The 21029-nt window shown below is 40.2% G+C and overlaps 2 protein-coding genes across 3 annotated transcripts in view; one reads left to right on the top strand and one right to left on the bottom strand.

Moving 5' to 3' along the window:
• LOC144077289 (protein-glutamine gamma-glutamyltransferase 2-like) overlaps window positions 1-5576 on the bottom strand; it is a 23994-nt gene extending 18418 nt beyond the window's left edge. The window contains exon 1 of one of the 2 annotated variants that reach the window (XM_077604909.1): window positions 5464-5576. The gene's annotated coding sequence lies outside the window, so the exon portion shown is untranslated. The remainder of the gene's footprint in view (window positions 1-5463) is intronic. The other variant, XM_077604907.1, reaches the window with a different exon arrangement.
• gna12a (guanine nucleotide binding protein (G protein) alpha 12a) lies at window positions 667-21029 on the top strand. The gene is made up of 6 exons (XM_077604910.1): window positions 667-1274; window positions 6306-6524; window positions 14478-14528; window positions 14601-14801; window positions 15808-16014; window positions 16756-21029. Exons 1-6 carry the CDS (start codon window positions 957-959, stop codon window positions 16915-16917), a joined length of 1158 nt encoding a protein of 385 aa, XP_077461036.1. The 5' UTR covers window positions 667-956; the 3' UTR covers window positions 16918-21029.

The following is a 21029-nucleotide window of genomic DNA, read 5'->3' as shown; positions in this document are numbered from 1 at the left end:
CATGCATTCACACACCCACCCACCCATCCATCCATCCACCCATACATACATCCATCCATCCATCCACCGATCCAACCATCCATTCACCCATCCATCCATTCACCCATCCATCCATGCATTCACACACACCCACCCATCCATCCATCCATCCATCCGCCCATCCATACATCCATCCACCGATCCAACCATCCATCCATCCACCCATCCATCCATGCATCCACCGATCCAACCATCCATTCACCCATCCATCCATGCATTCGCACACCCACCCATCCATCCATACATCCATCCACCGATCCAACCATCCATTCACCCATCCATCCATGCATTCACACAACCACCCACCCATCCACACATCCATCCACAGATCCAACCATCCATTCACCCATCCATCCATTCACCCATCCATCCATCCATGCATTCACACACACCCATCCATTCGCCCATCCATACATCCATCCACCGATCCAACCATCCATCCATCCACCCATCCATCCATGCATCCACCAATCCAACCATCCATTCACCCATCCAAAAAATGTATTCACCCATCCATCCATCCCTCCATCCACACATCCATCCGAAAGCACCGGGAACCCTCTCTCCACCCCCGGCTGGGCCGTCCCACTACTGCCCCCATCCTATGACTTACCCACCTCTGGCTGGGCTACTGGGCTGTGTTCGGAAAGTTTGAAAGAGCTCTCGCCGAGTTGTTGGAGACTACAGAACTCTTTTTACACATTTTTCGACTACGGATGTACATGGATTTGTGGAGATTTGAACTTTGATTTTAAAAGGGCGTTGCGGTTCCATTTTGAGTTTACATGGCTTACTCCCACCGAGGTTCGTCTTTCCTACTGGTCCGCGACCAGACGCTTCCCGCTCGCTCTGAGTGTTGAGATCCTTTCGCAACTTAAAGAACGGTTGAAATTAAATGTAGGCCTAAAAAGAAAACTATGTCGGGAGTGGTTCGCACCCTGAGCCGCTGCCTGCTGCCGGCCGAGGCGAGCCGGGACGCAGGCGGCAGTAAGGAGAGCAGCCGGGGCAGGGACGCTGCGCAGGAGAGGGAGGCTCGTCGGAGGAGCCGGGAGATCGACGCCATGCTAGCCCGAGAGAGGAGAGCCGTGAGGCGGCTGGTGAAGATCCTGTTGCTCGGGGCCGGAGAGAGCGGAAAGTCGACTTTTCTTAAGCAAATGCGTATCATTAACGGGCAGGAGTTTGACAAGAAAGCCCGTCTGGATTTCAGGGACACTATTTATGAAAATATACTCAAGGTAAGACTAAGATCGCATTTGAAATGGAAATGTTACTTCAGGGGAAACTTAATAGTACTAGTTTGGAACTCCTCTATTCAAGTCCATATGTGTCACATAGATTTTAAATGAAGTATTTTTGCTTTCCAAAATGAACGTTTGATCCATGTGGATTTCATAATTTATATTTTGATTAATGCACTAATTCTTTCTTTCATTTTCTGAACCGCTTTATCGTCATTAGGCTCGCGGGGGGTGCTGGAGCCTATCCCAGCTGACTCCGACCCAGAATTGGTGGCCAGCCAATCTTAATGCACTAATTGTTAAAATGAATTTGAATAATTGGAACAGACCTATTACATAGACTTTTTCTTCCCACCATGCTGAGGTTTGTTGACACGGTACATATTTTCATCCTTGTGTGCGTGTGTGCGTTTGTGTGTGTGTGTCTGGGTTTATGTGTAAATGTCCCTTTGTTTGCGGCCATAGCCTGGCCTCCTTCACCAGCTAACAATACCAGACTATTCCTGAGGGATGACAACATCCGCTCAGCCCCCACCGTGATTATAAGGGGCTCCAGTTAGACCAGCACAGCAATACAATGGTCCACCACCAATTTTTGCCATTATTCTTCTAAACAATCCCCTTGAAATCAGTTGAAAGATACATTTGTGGATAATCTGTAATATTGCACGTCATTCATTCATTATACGGACCGCTTATCCTCACAAGGGTTGTGGTGGGTGGTGGAGCCTATCCCAGCCAACTATGAACACCATGCATTGGTGGCCAGCCAATTGCACGCCACAAGGAGACGGACAACCGTCTGTATGTCCAATTGTGAAATAAGTTTCGTTTCTACTCTGCAGTTTTGATCATTTCATGTATTCATGTCCATGACCATTGTCCTTTCATAGGTCGTAATAGTATCTAACAAGTTGCAAAGGGCCATAGTCTACATTATAATACGTAACATAGTAGTGAAGTCATATTAATAAATAATTAATAAACAAAGAATCATGAACGAAAAAAGCTTTAAGGCCATAAATGTAGTATAAAACAATCTAATGAAAAAGCAGTTGGTATCTGAGAACCTTAATACACAACAACAAAAGTCAATTGTCAGCTTTCTTTGGTCGAGACCAAAATGAAATGCACTCAAAAGCAGAAATTAGGAGGGGTGGTGGTTTTAGGGCGCAATGATGGTGCGTTTGAGTTTAGATTAGAGTAGAAAGCAAATATAAGATAATATGCATAGCAATAATTTTGTGTTTTTTCTGTTACAATCTCTCTATAAGCCCTTGTCAGCTGTTTGTAGGGGTTGCATATTAGAAGGAGGGGGCGGTGAAGGAACCACCCACCCACTCACCCTCTTAATTTAAGGGGCCCGTTGACACTCATCGTACCCGGGTTCTAATTTGTTCCACCACTGAAGGGAACCTTTTTCACTTGGTGCATTCCCATTGCAATTTTCGGAAGTGTCCCAGGACTTGGCAACAATCCCACGTATGTTCAAATGTTGTTCAATCAGTTGACAAAACGGTCTGGGCGGGGTAAGAAGGCAACAAATGAAGGCAACAAATGTGTTGTTTAAGCAAAAACCTGATTTCAGACTGTGGTGATCGGCGATGTGTGTCAATTTGATCACAACTGCCATTAGCTGTAGCTGTTCTATCAAATTGTAATCAAATAAAATCCCTTCCACCTACCTCCATTTTAAATTCGACACATTTTAAATTCTCCCATTCTATTTGAAAACAAAACATAAGTTGGATCAAATGACTATCTTTTGTTTATACACATGAACATATATATTACAATGTACTGTTGCTGCTTTTTTGGGCAGAATGGTAGATTACTTTTATGTTTTCTGACAACAATCATTGAGTGTTTAGTGTGTGTATATATATATATATATATATATATATATATATATATATATATATATATATATATATATATATATATATATGTGTATATATATATATATATATATATATGTATGTATGTATATATATATATATATATAGTAAAATAAAACTTAATGCCTAAGACGATTTTTAGAAGCTTATCTCCTTCCTCAAGTGAGATTATGAAACTGTGGAGTGCCTCTTTACTGTCAGCGATAGAAAGCAGAGACACATTCAACCCTAATACAGGCCCTGTCTCTGTAAAGGGGGTAATTAAAACAAAACAAAAAGGGATGAATAAAATGTAGAAAATAGCACACTAAATCTGACAACCTGCTCTTCCTCCTCCCATGTGAAACTTCCAATAAAACAAGCAACATTCACACAAACCAGGGCTGGTCTGTTACTTGAGTTTCCAATTCAGCTTTGGATTGTGACGCTTTGGTACCAGCATATACATACATACATACGCATATATATACATACATGTACGTGTTCGTGTACGTGTTCGTGTACGTGTTCGTGTACGTGTACGTGTTCGTGTATATACACACATATACACGTATATATAGTCTGAAAATAAGTTACAGTATCTTTTGTCTGTTTGTGTTACTGCCTGCCGTGTGTCATACAAAGTGTGAGACATGGCTGCCTTTCTGGCTAACACCAGTTCAGCTGCAGGCCGTCTGTGTTTGTTTAGTTTTTCGTCGGTCCTGAACACACTACTTAGTCACCGAGGTCATCAAGGGCCAATGCAGTCAGATTGCCAATACACACACAAGAATTCCAGCAAACCATATCTTCGTAATAAATTGGAATCTATTTCCCCCTGAGTCTCTCTGGTTCGTGATTCATTAGTCAGAAAAAAAAAAAACGTTGACTGTTGACATTCAAATGCAGAAGTCACTTTAAAATGGCTCCGCTGCATATAAATGACCAAACTTGAATAAACTTGAATTTAAAGTATGGCAGCAAGTAGTAAGTGTGACTTGGGTTGGAATGCTCTGTGGAGTTTATGTGTTCTCCCTGCCCATATACGAGTTTCCTGCAATTACCCCTGTAACTTACCACATTCAAAAACATGAATGTTGGGTTCACTGAAAAATCTTAATTGTCCAAATGTATGAACATACAGTGTGAAAGGTTGTTGTCTGTCTGTTTGCCCTGTGATTGTGTAGTGTCTTTTGTACTGTTCATGACACTAGAAATCGAAATACAACTTAAGAGAAAGCTGAAACAAAGCAAAGTGAAGGAGTGAAAATTCAGTGCAAGCTGTAAGAGCAAGATAATGGCACGGTAGAGGCATGAAAGTACAGAATAGTATGGTGTATATAAAATAACTGTATTGAACACACAAACAAAAAGAGGGATCGGTTTGGGTTTTTCATTGGAAAAGTAGCTTGCAAGGCGAAAAAATGTGGGCAGCCTTGGTCTACATATAATGCATAATGTATAGCCCACATCCTTAGATTAGTGGCATTAAATGAATGGATGGATGGATGGTTGAATGAGTCAATCACTGCAATGGAAGCTTAAGTCTTCATGGTATATTTGAAACAATGGTTATCCTATTTGTTTAAATGCATTCCCTTGAAAGATTTCATTCATTAGTTAACCACTTAGTTATAAGAGTTGAATTTGTCAATGCATCACACATAACTCAAAACACTTGTATTTCAAAACAACTCTACAAATGGAAATGGATGGCTGTGACTTTAATCTGTTCTTGTCACCCCGACTCCGCCACCACATTTGTGGTAACTGAAGTAACGGACGCTCTGTGGTTCCTTCAATTCTCATGTGTTTTATGTTATGATTTACAGCTTGTGGTCACTTGTTGATGAATATTTCCTGGAATATTTTTATCTACCAAACTGTTGCTTGTTGTCAAATGAGCTGTGTCTCCTCTCACCATACAACAGCAATTTCCCAAGTTTGTCCTTGCTAAGTAAAACCAAAAACTTTCTGAACAATGGTATATGGCTTGAAAAACATACAAGTTGGATGAGCCACATGTAAAGCCTCTATTGGACTTTAGAGTACTAGTCAGGAATGTTTCTAATCCTCTGTGTGCACAATCATAAGGCAAATGTCAAAATTTGCCTGTATCATCATTATTTCCAATTCCAAGCTGTATAGACAAGAATAGCTAAGGCTATTTATTGTAAGCCAGCCGGAATTGTGTTTATTCCGTTTTTGTTCATTAATTTTTCTAAGTTTGTATCCAACCAGTTTTTGGAGGCAGTGCAAAGAACAGAAGATAGCTACATGCATTAATTATATATGTGTAACATGCTCACCTATGATGATTAGTGTTCAGTCAACTTGTTTAGTCCAGGGATATCCAAACTATTCCACAAATGGCTGCAGTGGGTGCAGGTTTTCATTCCAACCCATCAAGAGGGCATCAGCAATCTGGTGTCCTACAAGTGCAATCAGTGGATTGCAGTCAGGTGCTTCTTGTTTTCTGCAGAAATCTCATTGGTCAAAGTGTCTGTGCTGGATTGGTTGGAACAAAAACCTGTACCCAAAGCGGCCATCGAGGACCGGTTTGACCACCCCTGGTTCAGTCAAAGATTTCTGGACATGAGAAGAAACTCAGTATAACAGTACAGTAGAAAACCCAAGCAGGGACAAGGAGAACACAGGCAGGCCTGAGCTCGGAATTGAACTCTTGATCTCAGAACTGTGAGGCGTTGTTATGAAAAAATACATAAATAAATTAAATATCTTGAAATAAGTTCTCTTTTTATGAAACAAAAAACACAGAGATATGACATGTAGTAACTTGAGTTTTTTTTCAAACATGATATAAGTTAAAAACAATCTTTTTTTAACTCTGGTAGGTTTGCAAAATTGCTACTTGTGGCAAAGGTTCCATGTACGGTTCCCTTTTCTGACTTAAATTACATAATTTTACTTCCTTTTTCAATTTACTTTTATTTCTACTTTGCCATAAATTGAGAACTTTATTCACTACTTCTATATTTTCCTCCCTTTTTTCAAAAATTTCTTATCACAAGTGTCTGGACTTTTACCCCAGCAGTGTTTTTGGCTGGCCTTCTCTACCCTGCATTTGGTCTTTCACTCCACATTGTGCCAATGTCATAATCCTGTTTGTGTCATCCCTGTGTTCCCTTAGGGCATGCGCGTGCTGGTGGATGCCCGTGACAAACTTGGCATTAGCTGGCAGAGCTGCGAGAATGAGAAGCAAGGCATGCTGGTGATGTCGTGGGAGGGACGGGCAGGCGCTGTGGGTGTCGAGCCTGGCGAGTTCCAGCTGTACGTGATGGCACTGAGCGCACTATGGGCCGATGCCAGCATCCAGCAGGCTTACGCAAGGCGCTCTGAGTTCCAGCTGGTGAGTCGAGCAATGTTCACCTGACTATAGGTCGTCATAATCTCCCAGTTGTAATCCATGCTTGTGCAATTTCAAGGTAGGCTGGTTTTCCCATAATAATTTCTGGCCCTCCCACTATTTGTAAGCACCCAAAGTCTGTGCAACTCCCCGAGAAGCGTGATTCATTGAGGTTTGATGCTAGCTATGAATCAAGGAGAATGTTGTATTCTCGTTACAGGTGAGCGCCATAGACAATGACTTTGCCAGGGTCTCTTTGGACTCTGAGAAACAAATCCCTTTAGGTCCCCTCCCCAGCTATTCACCTGCATAAATAAGTTTTTCCCCCCACAAATCAATACATAGCAAATAAGGAAACAGTGTGTAATGCCACAACAAAATAAAACTGAAGTTGGCAGACTGTATTTCAACATTTTAATAGAAAAATCATTTAATATTATAAAAATATATACTTATAGACTTAAAATTAGATGTTTAAGTTTCACAGTTCACAAGACACTGAGGGTTTGATACCGTGATGTCAAATAGCCAACTCTTGTTGTTTCTGTGGAGTACATTTTGGTTGCCCTTGGGGACCCCTTTATTGCCCAAGGGCCTAAGAAACTGCTTGGCTTGCCTGTCCGCTATCCCCGCCAGTGGCCTAAAAACCCATTTGGAAATTAACCTACACTATAAATGCTTGAAAGTTTGTGTTCTCGTAAGTCAAGGTGAAACTAGTTTTTTGGTGATAAATCAATACAACATACAACTGGAGCTTGTTCAGTTGTTCTTCAATGTTCCAGAATCCATATCCCTTTGGTTCTAGTCAATAATACTTAAGTGATCGTGATGTGGGCTTAAACAATAGACAATAAGCAAAAAAAAAATAAAGGATGAGCTTTTATCATTATCTGCTACTTCTACGCTTTCTTGTTCTACTGCTCTTAATGGCAGTTTTGATGCACTGTGGCACCAAACTCCCTCTCACTTGCCAGTTCTGGTACAACATTATCTGCTTTGGGGGAAAAGACTTAACATTATTGGTGTGTTTGATTGTTAGCATTTTTCTGTATTGGTCATCTGAAGTACAACCACCACCGACTTCAGGCTGAGTAAGAACAGTTTTGGTAGTCGTTTGTGGTTTTCACACTCTCATAACGCTATGATGCAATTATTAATCAATAATCACTTTTCCACGATTTGTAAGTAAATTCATACAAATGTTTTTTGAACCTTTCTCTGAGTCATGCTGAAATGAAAAGGGTCTTCCCCAATCTCTTCCCACAAATTGGAAACATACCATATGTCTGAAAAAGAGAGAGTAAAAATTTAGATCTACTTAAGTCGAGTGATCTCATTCTGTTTTTCCAGTTAGACAATCATTTTTCCAGTAGTTTACTCTCCCAACTCCGATTTCTAAGAACAAAGAAAAGGAAACCCTAAAGGGCTGTTTTATATGTGCTTGGGGGGAAAATAGAGTTGTAGAAGGGATGGAGAAGAACTTTGCTCAGCAAGTCATGGGAGTGCCAACAAATCCTCTGTGATGGACCAGACAGATGCTTAATGGCACCAAAAGGTTGAGTTTCATGGAAGGATCACAGTCTGCATTGTTCTCTCAGCTCCACCGGCCGCCTGATTTAGCTACTATAGCACTTTTTATTTTCCTGCGATTTGGTCTTTTTGTGACACTGAAGCCAACCATTTGATAGAAAAGCTCGACCTTCTACCTCGTTACGCATTTATCAGTAACAAATAAATCTGGAGTCAGACAGTAAGTCACTTCCGTCTAACCCTCACAAACTGTGTGTGCGCGATGTCTGCAAACAGCTTCATGCCACGCCGCCTCACCTTATCTGGAGGCCCTCAGTGATAAGGTCAACATGCTGCAGCTGCACAGGATCACAGGCATCTTAACTTTGTTTTATTTTAACCAGCTAATTTTAAAGAACGGTGCATCCACATCTAGCAGTCAGCCATCCACCCTGTCTGCTTTTCCGGCTGCTAGGAGCTGATCTAACTTGACCTCCAGTTATGAACTGTGAGAATCTAACTAGTAATGCTTTTGAATGCTGTCCTACCTCTGTGCGGAGCACAGTCACTAATCGTTGTACTCATGGCGATGATTAACATACATTAAGGAAGACAAGGAGCTAATCATTTAACACATCAAGAGACAAGAAGAGTTAAATGCAGAGAAGCCATTCAAAGATCTAAGCTAACATTATTAAATTTCCCAGCAAGTGCCTAGGTAGTTCAGGAAACCAAAAGTAAGTAATCAGCTATAAAGAGCAAACTCCCCCCATATTAGACCATATCTTGCTAAGTTCATCCATCTTCCATACCGCAGATCGTCGTAACGACAAACGACCATCATCACTCACAATCATACCGCCACCAACAAGAATCAAGCGCGCGCCTGTGCGCACTAAAGTGAGGCAAGTGAACCTTTACACCACGAGGCGGCTCTAGACATTTTTTGAACTGAAATAATAGAGGCGGGGGACACCCTTAATAGGTGGCCAGCCGATCACAGGGCACAAGGAAACGGACAACCATTCACACTTGCACTCATACCTAGGGGCGATTCAGAGTGTCCAATCAGCCTACCATGCTTGTTTTTTGGAATATGGGAGGAAACCGGAGTACCTGGAGAAAACCCACGCAGTCACGGGGACAACATGCAAACTCCACACTGGTGGTTCGACCTGGATTGGCACCCAGGACCCCAGAGCTGTGAGGCCAATGTGCTAAAAACTCAGACGCCGGGGCGCCAGCACTTAAATTAAATAGATAAATAAAAACGGTAATCTATTATTTCAGCATGAAGCAGTCAGTAAGGGTTTTATGAAAGTTTTGGGTTTAAGAGTTTTTCTTTAGTTCCTGACACAACGGGTAAACAATTCTGCAACTGATTTCTAAACTCATGAGTGTAAGCCAAGGGTTAGATTCCCCCTCCTCACCCCACTCTGGCTCTCCCTTGCTGCTCTCCCGCAGAGGCTTTTTTCGGTCAGCATTTCCCAGGCTCGCCTGGACCCGAGCCACAGGCAGACACTGCAGAGTGGGAGGGAAGAGAGAAGGGAATTTAGTAAAGAAGACAGGGGGGCGTCTTTAGAAAGGAGAAAAATAAACCCATGCAGCCATTTTGTTTACTAATCGGCTTCTCACCACCCCTTGATAACACCCTGCTTAATACAGAGACCAAGATCCAAGCGTGTATGACATAAAGTCCATTTGGGATAAAAAAAATATATATATATATATATATATATATATATATATATATATATGGTGTCGTTTTGGAGCAAGCGAGCGTGTGTTTGATTGTGTGAGCATCAAACACATGTACAGTCAAAAGACTGTATACGCTCACACTAGCACTGTATAATGGTTTATTACTGTGGTATCTCTGTATCCTGTCCCGGCGACATGAGGCAGAGTTTTAAACAAACAATGGAAAATGTATGACGTAACAGACTTCAGACACACAGTACAGTACATGATGCGTTAATGGATAATAATAGATTGAATAAATTGCTTATTTTGGTTTCTTATTTTCTTATTTTATATTCTTATTTTGGTTCCAAAGACATTCATGGTAAGCTGATTGGACACTGTAAATTGCCCCTAGGTATGAGTGTGAGCGTGAATGGTTGTTTGTCTCCTTGTGCCCTGCGATTGACTGACCACCAAATCAGGGTGTCCCCCGCCTCTGGCCCAAAGTCAGCTGGGATAGGCTTGTGGCACCCTGACCCTAGTGAGGATAAAGTGGTTCAGAAAATGAGATGAGATGAGACTCTAGTAAAGGATATTAAACCTTTCATGTTTCATCTGATGCAGTAAATTTAGAATGATATGTCCCTTTTTATTGTCTCCACTACATCAGGAAGTTCCTTAGACCTGATGGAAGTCAATGTTACTGTGAAGAGGTGTGTGTCTGTTTTCATTTCATCTCTGGGAATTCCCCTTCGTCATTCCCGCTGCACCCTCAACTCTCATCTAAATCCATGAACTGCTTGGCCAATCAGAGCTTTGTGCTTTTGTGTTTTCTACTGGTGTTACATTGAGGGTCACCCGTGGGGTCACGGGGTCCTTTCCCCTTGGGTTGATGCCCGATATGTGCGGGATTCATTTTAAAAAAGCTACGTTGCCCCTAAATGAATTGCTTCCTTTAGTGGGGAAGGAAGTTGCAAAGTTAGAAAGATGAAAATGGGCTGTGTTTTTGACATCCAAAGTAACTTTGTAACTCATTTCAGTCAGACTTGCTGACTCCCTCATGTCTCTCGTCACTGTTTTTACACACACGCAGCTGTTTCCTGTTGTGTGTGTGTGTGTGTGCGTGTGTGTGTGTGTGTGTGTGTGTGTGTGTATATTTACTGGTTGGGGTGGAGGTGTAGGATTCAAGAAGAGACAAAATGTTTAGTTTCAATATTAGAGTCAATGTACGACTGTTTATTGTATGTTTGTTTCCGGTGTCATTTATGAGCTTTGTGTCACTGGAAGTTATGCCCTTAAGGGACAAACATGAAGTGTGAAATTAGTGGTTGGGTTATGTTTAAATGGCTTATTGTATTCTTTTACAATACAGATGAATATGAAGAAATCTCATCTCATCTCATTTTCTGAACCGCTTTATCCTCATTAGGGTCGCGGGGGTACTGGAGCCAATCCCAGCCGTTTCCGGGCCAGAGGCGGGTAATACCCTGAACCGGTGGCCAGCCGATCGCAGGGCACAAGGAGACAGACAACCATGCACACTCACACTCATACCTAGGGGCAATTTAGAGTGTCCAAGCCTACCATACATGTCTTTGGGAGGAAACCGGAGTACCCGGAGGAAACCCACGCAGGCCCGGAGAGAACATGCAAACTCCACACAGGTGGACGTGACCTGGATTTGAACCCAGGACCCCAGAACTGTGAGGCCGACACGCTAACCACTCGCTGTGAGGGTCCAATGTATGAGTGACCCTTTAAGGTCTTTTAGGATATAACATGCTTTGTGACTTTTTTATACTTACAAGCACAGACATGAGATATTGGGATAAAAATATAGAGTTGAGTTGAGTGAGTATGATCTAAAGGCTGAAGTACATCTTTCACAAGCTGGATTTAGTTTTAAAATAAATTACTTTTTCCCACCATATTTTGACTTTAATCTGAATATGTACATTTCCTTCCTGCAAATAGAGGTACCTTGAGATATGACCTTAATGCGTTCAGGGACTGAGCTCGTATGTCGATTTACTCGTTTACTGTCATTCAATATGTGCGAAAAAGGACTTACAGCGGTACCTCGTCACACGACCGCTCGTCATACAATATTCTCGTCTTACGACGGAAATTTCGATCTAATAATTTGCCCGTCATGCGATCAAAATTTCGTGATGCGACCAAGCTTTTTTGCATATCTTTCGTGTATAACAATATCTACGAGCACTGAACGATTAATTCAGACGAGTTTCTCCTCCTACGCATCGACCAGGAAACGCACAACACGCATGCGCGGGCAAAAAGAGGGCTTTCTGGGTAATGAAGTATACTCGTGCACACAACGCCGATAGGCAATAGCACTCTTTCTCAGAATGAAACTTCATTACCCACAATCAATACATGGGTAAGAGCTGTTGCATTTCCTGTTATTTTTATTATCTAATACGAGGAGTATTATATTACTTCTCGTTCGCTGCTCCTAAGAACATCAGCGGCACTGGCTCGCAATTCCCTCTTTGTAATATTTCTGGTCGCAACTCTCTCTCATAGGCGCCGTTCAAAGCGGTTGCAACCAGAGCCATTATGACGAGGGAGTTGCGAGCCGGTCTTTATGAGCAGCGGAGCGATCGCTAAAATGTACTACAAGACTATTTCTTGTTGGCAAGTGGTCGTGGGTTATCCTATTGTGAGGACATTTGTGTGAATCATTTTCGGAATATTTTGAAGGGAATATGTAGTACAACAGCAAACAGCCCATCGATAGCGAACGTGAGGGTGGAGGCGTGGCAAACCGCCAACCCGTAAAATGAAGGTAACAAAAGATTACAACAAAATTAGAATTCAGTTTTGTGTAAAGTTACATTAAACGTATGTTTGAGTGTCTGTATATATTAATCCAAGTTAATTTAAATTTTACGAGTACGTTGTCGTGGGGAAAAAAAAGAAGCCCCCCCCCCCACGCCCCCAAACGTCTCTGTCTCCCGTCGGCGAAATCTGCCCAATTTTAGTTAGATTAAACACATTTTATTACTATTAAAACACTAGTTATGTGTTACTTTGTTAATAGATGGTGAATTAGAAGAAATACAATATTTTTTCCAATCCAATATCCTGTTATTGGTGTTTTTTCAGTGTGTTGGAACGAATTAATTTGTTTCCCATTCATTTCAATGGGAAACGTCCGCTCGAGTTACGAGAATCTCGTCATACGATCTCAGTCCCGGAACGGATTAAGATCCTATGTCGAGGTATCACTGTATAATATATGTACTCAATATACACTATCCATATTTGATCATAATCTGATTGTCAAAAAAAGTTATTTCTTTTTCTGTCTTCCTACAAAAAATAGAATTACACAACATGCTTTATCAAAACCAGGTCAGCAAGTTCTGGTGCCTCACATTTTATCTATCTGGCCATTATAATTATCTCAATTCTCAATGTTCTCCATTGTGAACAGAGGAGAAGTTTTGTTAAAGAAAAATAATACACGCTCTTGTTTCTGACCTTTAAGCTTTTTATTAAATATGATAGAAGTTTCACGTTGTCACATGCTTTTTTTCTTAAAAGTGAACAGCGTTGTATGGGGAAATTGGTTTTTAGATAATTACATTAAACAGGCAGTGAGACGTCTTTCTTCCATCTGGGGCCATTTCATTTGAGATTTTAGTTCATCTTTATGTATCGCACGCATTTGTCTGTGACTTTTTTTTGGAACTGATGTTTAATTCTATTCTTTCGATTAAATGACTAGGAGTTTATTTTTTTCTTTGCTGTTTTTCATTCAATTCTGAACGTACGCCGAGTTCTAACGCACTGCAGGACCAGGGTTTTTTTACTGTTTAATGCAACCGGAGAGCTTGCTTAAAAGGTTTTTGCTTGTGTCATCGCATATTTTTTTTTTCAGTGACTATATGTAAAAAATCAAATAAAAAAATTAAATTATACATAAACAATGAAAATGTTTTTGAAAAAATACAGTTTTTGAGATTAAATGCAAGTTAAATATAACTCACTGGTCTCGAGCAGTGCATACTATACAGGTGTCAAAGTGGCGGCCCGGGGGCCAAATATGGCCCGCCGCATCATTTTGTGCGGCCCGAGAAAGTAAATCATGAGTGCCGACTTTCTGTTTTAGGATCAAATTCAAATGAAGATTATAGATGTAGTATATTATATTTCCTGATTTTACCCTTTTAAATCAATAATTCAATTTTTAATCCATTTTTTTCTTTTTGTGTTTTTAGTTCAAAAAGCATTTTGAAAAATCGAAAAATGAATATATAAAATATTTTCAGTTTTTCCACTTTATTGAACATAGTTTAAGAATATTTAGTTTCCTTTTGAAATGAGAAACAAATGATTAAAGGACGTTTTCCCTTACTAAGAAAAAAGCTCAAATAAACATTGTTTTGGATCTATTAAAAAAACTGAATATTTAGGGATTTTGATCTAGTTATTTTAATCCGATTTTAAAAAATAAATAAATCTAAATATTATATCTAAAATGGTCCGGCCCACATGAAATCGAGTTGACGTTAATGTGGCCTGTGAACCAACCTGAGTTTGACACCCTTGGCATACTACTAGAGAGAGTTCATGTATTTCAAGAATTACTTTTCTCGACATATTCTATGTTTTTGAACTTGTTTGCTACATCATCTAACGTGACTGAAGTAAGGTATCAAAATGAGATTTGGATCATTTTTCCATTGCAAACACATTTTGTAAATCTAATACTTTTCCCCCCTGACTTGTCTGCAGAGTGAGTCGGTCAAATACTTCCTGGATAACTTGGAGCGCATTGGTCAGCTGGTGAGTCACACTGATGTTGAGAAGTTAGCTTAGTAAAAGCTTGTTCTCACATTTTCGGTAATGCCATTTCAGAGTTACAGCCCAAACAGACAGGACATTTTGTTCGCCAGGAAGGCCACCAAGGGCATCGTTGAGCATGACTTTGTCATCAAGAAGATACCTTTCAAGATGGTGGATGTGGGCGGGCAGAGGTCTCAAAGGCAGAAGTGGTTCCAGTGCTTCGATGGAATTACCTCCATCCTCTTTATGGTGTCGTCCTCCGAGTACGATCAGGTACGCCACGCTAAAATCACATAAGCCCCGGGAAACATCAGAGGTTTTGAAAGCACAAACCTCCCTTTGTGGCCACTCTTGAACAAAATCCACTGTGACAGCTCCTCTTCCAATAAGCAGTCATATGATGAACTTGATGAAAACTGATGTCTTGATTCTCTTGTGTGCTACGAAAGATCATCAGGAGTACTGCAGGAAGTTAACCAGCAAAAGACCGATATATTGATATAATATACTGGAAGCTGACCTCCTCAATGCCTGAAAGAATTGTTAATTTTTTTATCTTTGTGCTGATATGATGAAATACTGCCACATTGATGCAAATATCATTAGTTTATAGTATTTTTAAGAGGCTGTGTGACTAAATCAAACTGTGAGAATTTAAAATGAGATCATTCTAAATTCAAAACAGGAAAAAATTTCAATCAGGAAAAAAAATGTGGAATTGTGATCTAGGCCCAAGCAGCAATCATTCATTCATTTATTCATTCATTCATCTTCCGTACTGCACATCCTCATAAGGGTTAGGGGGATTTACCGGAGCCGATCCCAGCTGACTTTGGGCGAAAGGCAGACTAGTACACCCTAGATTGGTCGCCAGTGAGTCGTAGGGCATAAAGCAGGGGTAGGCTCCAGCACTTAGAGCTCTCTTGCAAAAGTGGCACATCATATTCTATACTTGAAGGCTTACTTTGTTCCCTAAAGCTGCTATCTTAACAAGGTTATCAACATTAAATTATGAATAATTGTAATTTAAGTGATTGTCAATGCAACTTGACAAAATTAGCAACAGCACACACATTTGACATCCGTGCCATAATGAATTAGTTTGTGCTTCGGTCATCTTATTATCTGTGTCTGTTCGAATTTCCATAAGCCTTTTCATGTTGTTTCATGCAGCCGCTCTCCCTTGCTCTACGGACTTGTTTACTAATAGTGCCATAGAAAGCTTTTCCTTTTCTCGTTCATAATTCTTCTCTGTATATAACGCCTGTGTTGATTCAAGGTCTTAATGGAGGATCGACGCACCAACCGCCTGGTGGAGAGCATGAACATCTTTGAGACTATTGTCAACAACAAGCTCTTCCTCAACGTCTCGATCATCCTCTTCCTTAACAAGACCGACCTGCTGGTGGACAAGATTCGGACCACCGACATCCGCAAGAACTTCCCCGAGTTCAGGGGGGACCCGCGCAGGCTGGAGGACGTGCAGGTACCTACATGCCTGTTGACAGCAAATTGTACTAATACTCTACTCTAGAGTAGCGATTCTCAATGTGTAGCACTCTCAAGCTACCCCGAGTGGAAGCCAAGTTAAATCTTCTAACTCTACATAATGTTTAAGTAGCATCATTTCTTTGAGATAATTATACAGACATGGGGGGTTTACATGAATAATGAGCAATGCATTAGTAATTATTAAATTCAGATTCATTTTATTGAATATCCCTATGGTCAAGGGGATTTCAGTAGTATATTGAGTAGTTTGATTTATTTAAGGAATTTGCTCACTTTTTCCATGTATTTAAGTACATCTATTTATTATCCAATCATTTTTGGAGTATTTAATTAGATTTCATTTTGTTAAAAAATATAAATGTCTTTTTTGGGGAGGATTAGATTCGATATGAAAGTATTTAGCTAAAGCTGATTGGAATATTTATCCAACATTTATTTAGGTAACCTGCATTTTTATTAGTATATAATTAGATTTTAGAAAGTATTTGACAAAATCGAAGGATGATTAAGACACATTATACATGCTACTGCTAACCGACTGTATTTTTATGTTGGCCTTATGGATGGTATTGGGAGAGAAAATTAATTTTGGAGGTTAAATCTCAAGAGATGACTGTATTTGTGTGCAACCAATTAATGGCAAGTTTTAAGGACATGTGGGTGCCCAATTTAGTCAAACAGGCATGCTCACTGTTTCAATGTCTTGTTCCTGTAGGCATTTCTGGTGCAGTCATTCAGCCGTAAAAGGAGAAACCGAGGGAAGCCGCTGTTCCACCACTTCACCACCGCGGTGGACACAGAAAACATCCGCTTTGTGTTTCACGCAGTCAAGGACACCATCCTGCAAGAGAACCTCAAGGACATCATGCTGCAGTAACCCTTTAAACACGCTTTAACCGTTAAAAAAGTATTTGGAAGATTAACGGGGCCCTGCTGTATTAACACTGACCTGTGGAGCATTTTAGTGGATCCACTACGTGGTTCTAACACAACCTGTGGAGCCGTGACCCAACCAATAGAATACACGCTAGTGCGGTGTGTCGTTTTGCAACGGAGTCACATTTAGGATTGAAATTTAATCAACACAAAGTGTTTGCTTTACTAGAGTTCTAAAAGACAAATGGCAACAATCACTAAATCAAATACAGAGGTGGAGCAGGAGGGAGGGGGGATCCACATGACCAGTGGTCTGTGCCGTTGCGATCATATGCCGTGTTATGTGATGAACTTGCACGAGTCTTCCGCCAGTGAACTTGAAGCATGGGAGGTATAATCATCATGATGATGAGTTCACATCAGTGTTCCTTCCTGCTTAACTTCCCATCAACAGACATCTGCGGGTACCTTAACATTTGGCCTTTCATAGGAAACCATTTGTGCTCTTATTCAATACCTTTGATATCAAGCTTAGGATTTATGTACTAGTATACTCGTTGTCCTCACTAGCACAACAGTTTAGGGCATTACAAGAATGTCTTGTCCTGCTGGTAAACATTTTAACTATTAGTTTGAATCTAAAATACAGCTTTTCTTTGGTACGTTGCGAGAAGGTTACTTTAAACATTTTTCATTCATTCATCTTCCATGCTTATCCTGCAAGGGTTGTGGTGTTGCTGGAGCCTATCCCAGCCGGTACACAGTCGATTGGTCGCCGGTCTTTTGGTCGCCCGGAAGGTTATTGATAATTACCATTTAAATTGTTGCTCAAATTCCCTAAATACACACTGCGAATTACTATTTAGTCATACTTAATGCCCTAGTAATTATTAGGCTAAAGAAAAGCTCAAAATTTCCCGGACTTTTATTGTTTTTTGTTGGAGAACTTGTTAAGACCCTGACTGACGTACCTACTTAAAGGGACAACGCATGTACATACAAACTCTGATACACTCACACGTCGGCTCAGTGAAACTGCTCATGGCCATTGTTGGCTTTTATTGATGCGTAGACCGTGTTGTTTTACCTTGTTTTGTCGCCGGTCTTTTGGTCGTCGGTCTTTTGGTCGCCGGTCTTTTGGTCGCCGGTCTTTTGGTCGCCCGTTGTCGCGGTCCGGGCAACCAAAAGACCGGCGACCAATCGACCGCACACGATCCCAACCAACCATGGGCAGCAGGTGGGGTACACTAAATTGTTTGCCTGCCAATCGCAGGGCACAGTGAAACAGACATAAGTCACGCTCACAATCACCGCCACCGAGAGGGAATCGAACAAGTGGGAAAAATAAACAAGTGGGAGTAATTAAAACATGTCCTGGTAACAAATGTTTTTACAAAGAAGTTTTAATGTTTTCGGGGGGGAAAAATACTAGTGAGGACAAGGAGCATACTAGTCGTTGGATAGAAATGAAGTATATCACATAAACAGCATTTCTTGGATTTCTACTAAGCGGTACAATTTGGTTCCGTTCACTGTTAACATTTATTAGTCTACTCATCAGTGACCAGTCAGCCTATCGACAAATAGAAAACCTTTAAATGAAATTACTGCTCGAAATGCGCTTACCAAACTAAACTACTGTACTGAGGAAAAATAGACACAAACTGAATTCAAAGGTATGGACAAAATTGTGTTAAAAAAAATCAAATTTTGTGGCGTAGCATACAAACAACATTTTTGGGAATAATGTGATTAGAGATTTAATAATGCATTATTACTATACACGTGGCTTCAACCAGCTCAAAAACTTTTGGAAATTCAGCATCATATTTCTATGTGCAGAAGTTACAAAGCCAAATAACTCATTTTTTTGTTTACCTGTCAAGTATATAAAAGTTGGAATCCAACAAGAAATGTTGGAAGTATTACTGTACATATGAAGTTGTATTTTGTGATCCGTCTGCCTTTTCCAAGCTGTGCAAGAAAAGGCACACAAACAAAAACGATATACTTACCAACGTGATTATTGATTGAAATTTATGTGTGTTGTGTGCTATGCTGGTCATCTGGAGTGCACTGCACACGCAAAGCCTACAAAGAACACACCTGTTGAGCCCCACCTCATTATATATGGGGTCCATTTACGTGTTAAAACTAATTAAATGTATCCCAATTTTTGGTGGAGGTGTTAGTTTCTCTTTAATCAACTCAATGGAATATTAAAGTATAAAGCATTAAAATCCACACAAATGATGTCTTTTATAAACTTGGACGCCATGAACGGCAGAATTTTCCAAGCGCACAAGCCGCGACAATTGCCTCTCAGATGATGAACATCGGTGGTAGTTGTTGAGTGGGCGTAAGTTGCGAGAAAAAAGGTGACAAAGGCAGGAACTGCCCGTTTGACAAAAGCATTGTACTAAACCACAGCATACATGTACAGATTTAAACAAGCATCAATTAGATACTGTATGCTGGATTTGGCTCAGTTTAAATCAGGAAGTGGCCAACAGTTTGCCAGCCTGCTCGGCGCTACCACTTTTTGGGGCTATGGGGGATGAAAGAAGGGGCCAAGTTTTTGCATAATAAGGCGCAGTGTGATGTCACACTATGACCAATTTTAAAACCTAGCGTTTGCAGGAAGATTTAACTTGAAAATGCAATTGCAATCATTAAAACAAACACACACACACCCCAAAAAACTTCAACCAGTATGCATTAAACAGTTTGAAATATTAGAAAATAACTTTAGTGCCGCATTTACCAAAAAATTTCACAAGTATTGGGAGTCATTTTACCAATGTCAATAAAGCAAATGTATCATAATGCAATATCATTATTAATTGACTTTATGCCCCACAAGTAGAATAATATTTTTGTATGGCGTCTGATTAAAAAAAAAGGTTCACACGACATTCAAAGGTAAACGAGCACCTCCATGTTATTAATACCATATATTACAGTTTTACGGATGTGTAACTTAAGATCGTTTTGAACTGAAGCGATGCTCATATTTGTTGTAAATAGAACAACGCGTCAAAGTGTCTGTCGCTTATGTGTGTTGGTGTCTGTGGGGGGAAAAAGTATAACTAACAGCCGCACTGTACAACTAACCCACTTGAAACACTTTTTTTTATAAGACAAAAAACTAAATAAGAGACATCACCACATTGGTTGTGTGCTGAGAGATACAACCACGACAAAATCTGGAGTAAGCTAGTATAAAGAAATAAATAATGGGTGAAAAACAGAATTGAAGACAAGGTGGACAGTTGCAAAAGTCTTTGTCTCGTCCTTGTTTGACCTTTTGTTAAGTTTCTGGTTCTCAGTGGCTAATTGGCTCTCTCTTTTGTGGTGAAATACACTGCCGTTTGCTCAAACTCTGTTTTTTTGTGCATTTGTGGCTGAGATAAAGGTCGCCGCCCTCGTGCTTGTGACTGAGCATTGGGAAATGACAGCACAGTTCTGTCTCAAAATTGTGCCTTCCCAACTTGGCAATGTTTCAGTAAAAAGTACACTCAAATCTTTTGTTTACTTGGCAGAAGCCTCCACCAAGGCTCATTAATCTAACTTTGCATCAGCACCAAATTGTACGCTGTTCAAAGATACTCGATTTCTGTGGTTGAAATTTGTCCAAAACAGAAACAAATGCTTTATTCACAGACAAGTTAATAAAAGTTTAAACCTATGGAATGTAATGTATGTAAATAGACAAAAATGAAATGTATATTTAGTGAAATATCTTCAAGTATTATCAACTGATAAATTAAAATAGAAAAGAAAAATATAATAAATGTTAAATTTTGCCATGGTTTATGTACAAAAAAAATGGGGGAAAACTTTTTTTTAATAGCATTTTTGTTGTGCCTGTTAACATAACTTGTCATTTTTTAACTGTAGTAATTTGTGAATGGATATCTGACGGTAGAGGACACCCAACCCTGTGCTTGCTGTGCAAGTGTTAAACCTTCATGCTTTTGCCTTCATAGTTTTTGTTTCCCCTTTGCTAAATAAATGTATTTTGAATATAACCCTCCATTGCATATTGTTAACCAGATGTAGATGCTATTGCACTGGTTTTGCTCCAAAATAAATCATGCACACACGCTGGTA

Source organism: Stigmatopora argus, chromosome 7, assembly GCF_051989625.1.
Source record: "Stigmatopora argus isolate UIUO_Sarg chromosome 7, RoL_Sarg_1.0, whole genome shotgun sequence".
Lineage (NCBI taxonomy): Eukaryota > Metazoa > Chordata > Actinopteri > Syngnathiformes > Syngnathidae > Stigmatopora > Stigmatopora argus.
The sequence above is the reverse complement of the archived record's forward strand: the minus strand, read 5'-3'. Positions and strand labels throughout refer to the sequence as shown.

What these genes read in the sequence shown, in the direction of transcription:
- gna12a (XM_077604910.1), top strand. Translation starts at nt 957, where the DNA reads ATGTCGGGAGTGGTTCGCACCCTGAGCCGCTGCCTGCTGCCGGCCGAG. An exon ending in TTTATGAAAATATACTCAAG is followed by an intron (nt 1,275 to 6,305) that starts GTAAGACTAAGA and finishes GTGTTCCCTTAG; the next exon opens with GGCATGCGCGTGCTGGTGGA. An exon ending in CGTCCTCCGAGTACGATCAG is followed by an intron (nt 14,802 to 15,807) that starts GTACGCCACGCT and finishes TGTTGATTCAAG; the next exon opens with GTCTTAATGGAGGATCGACG.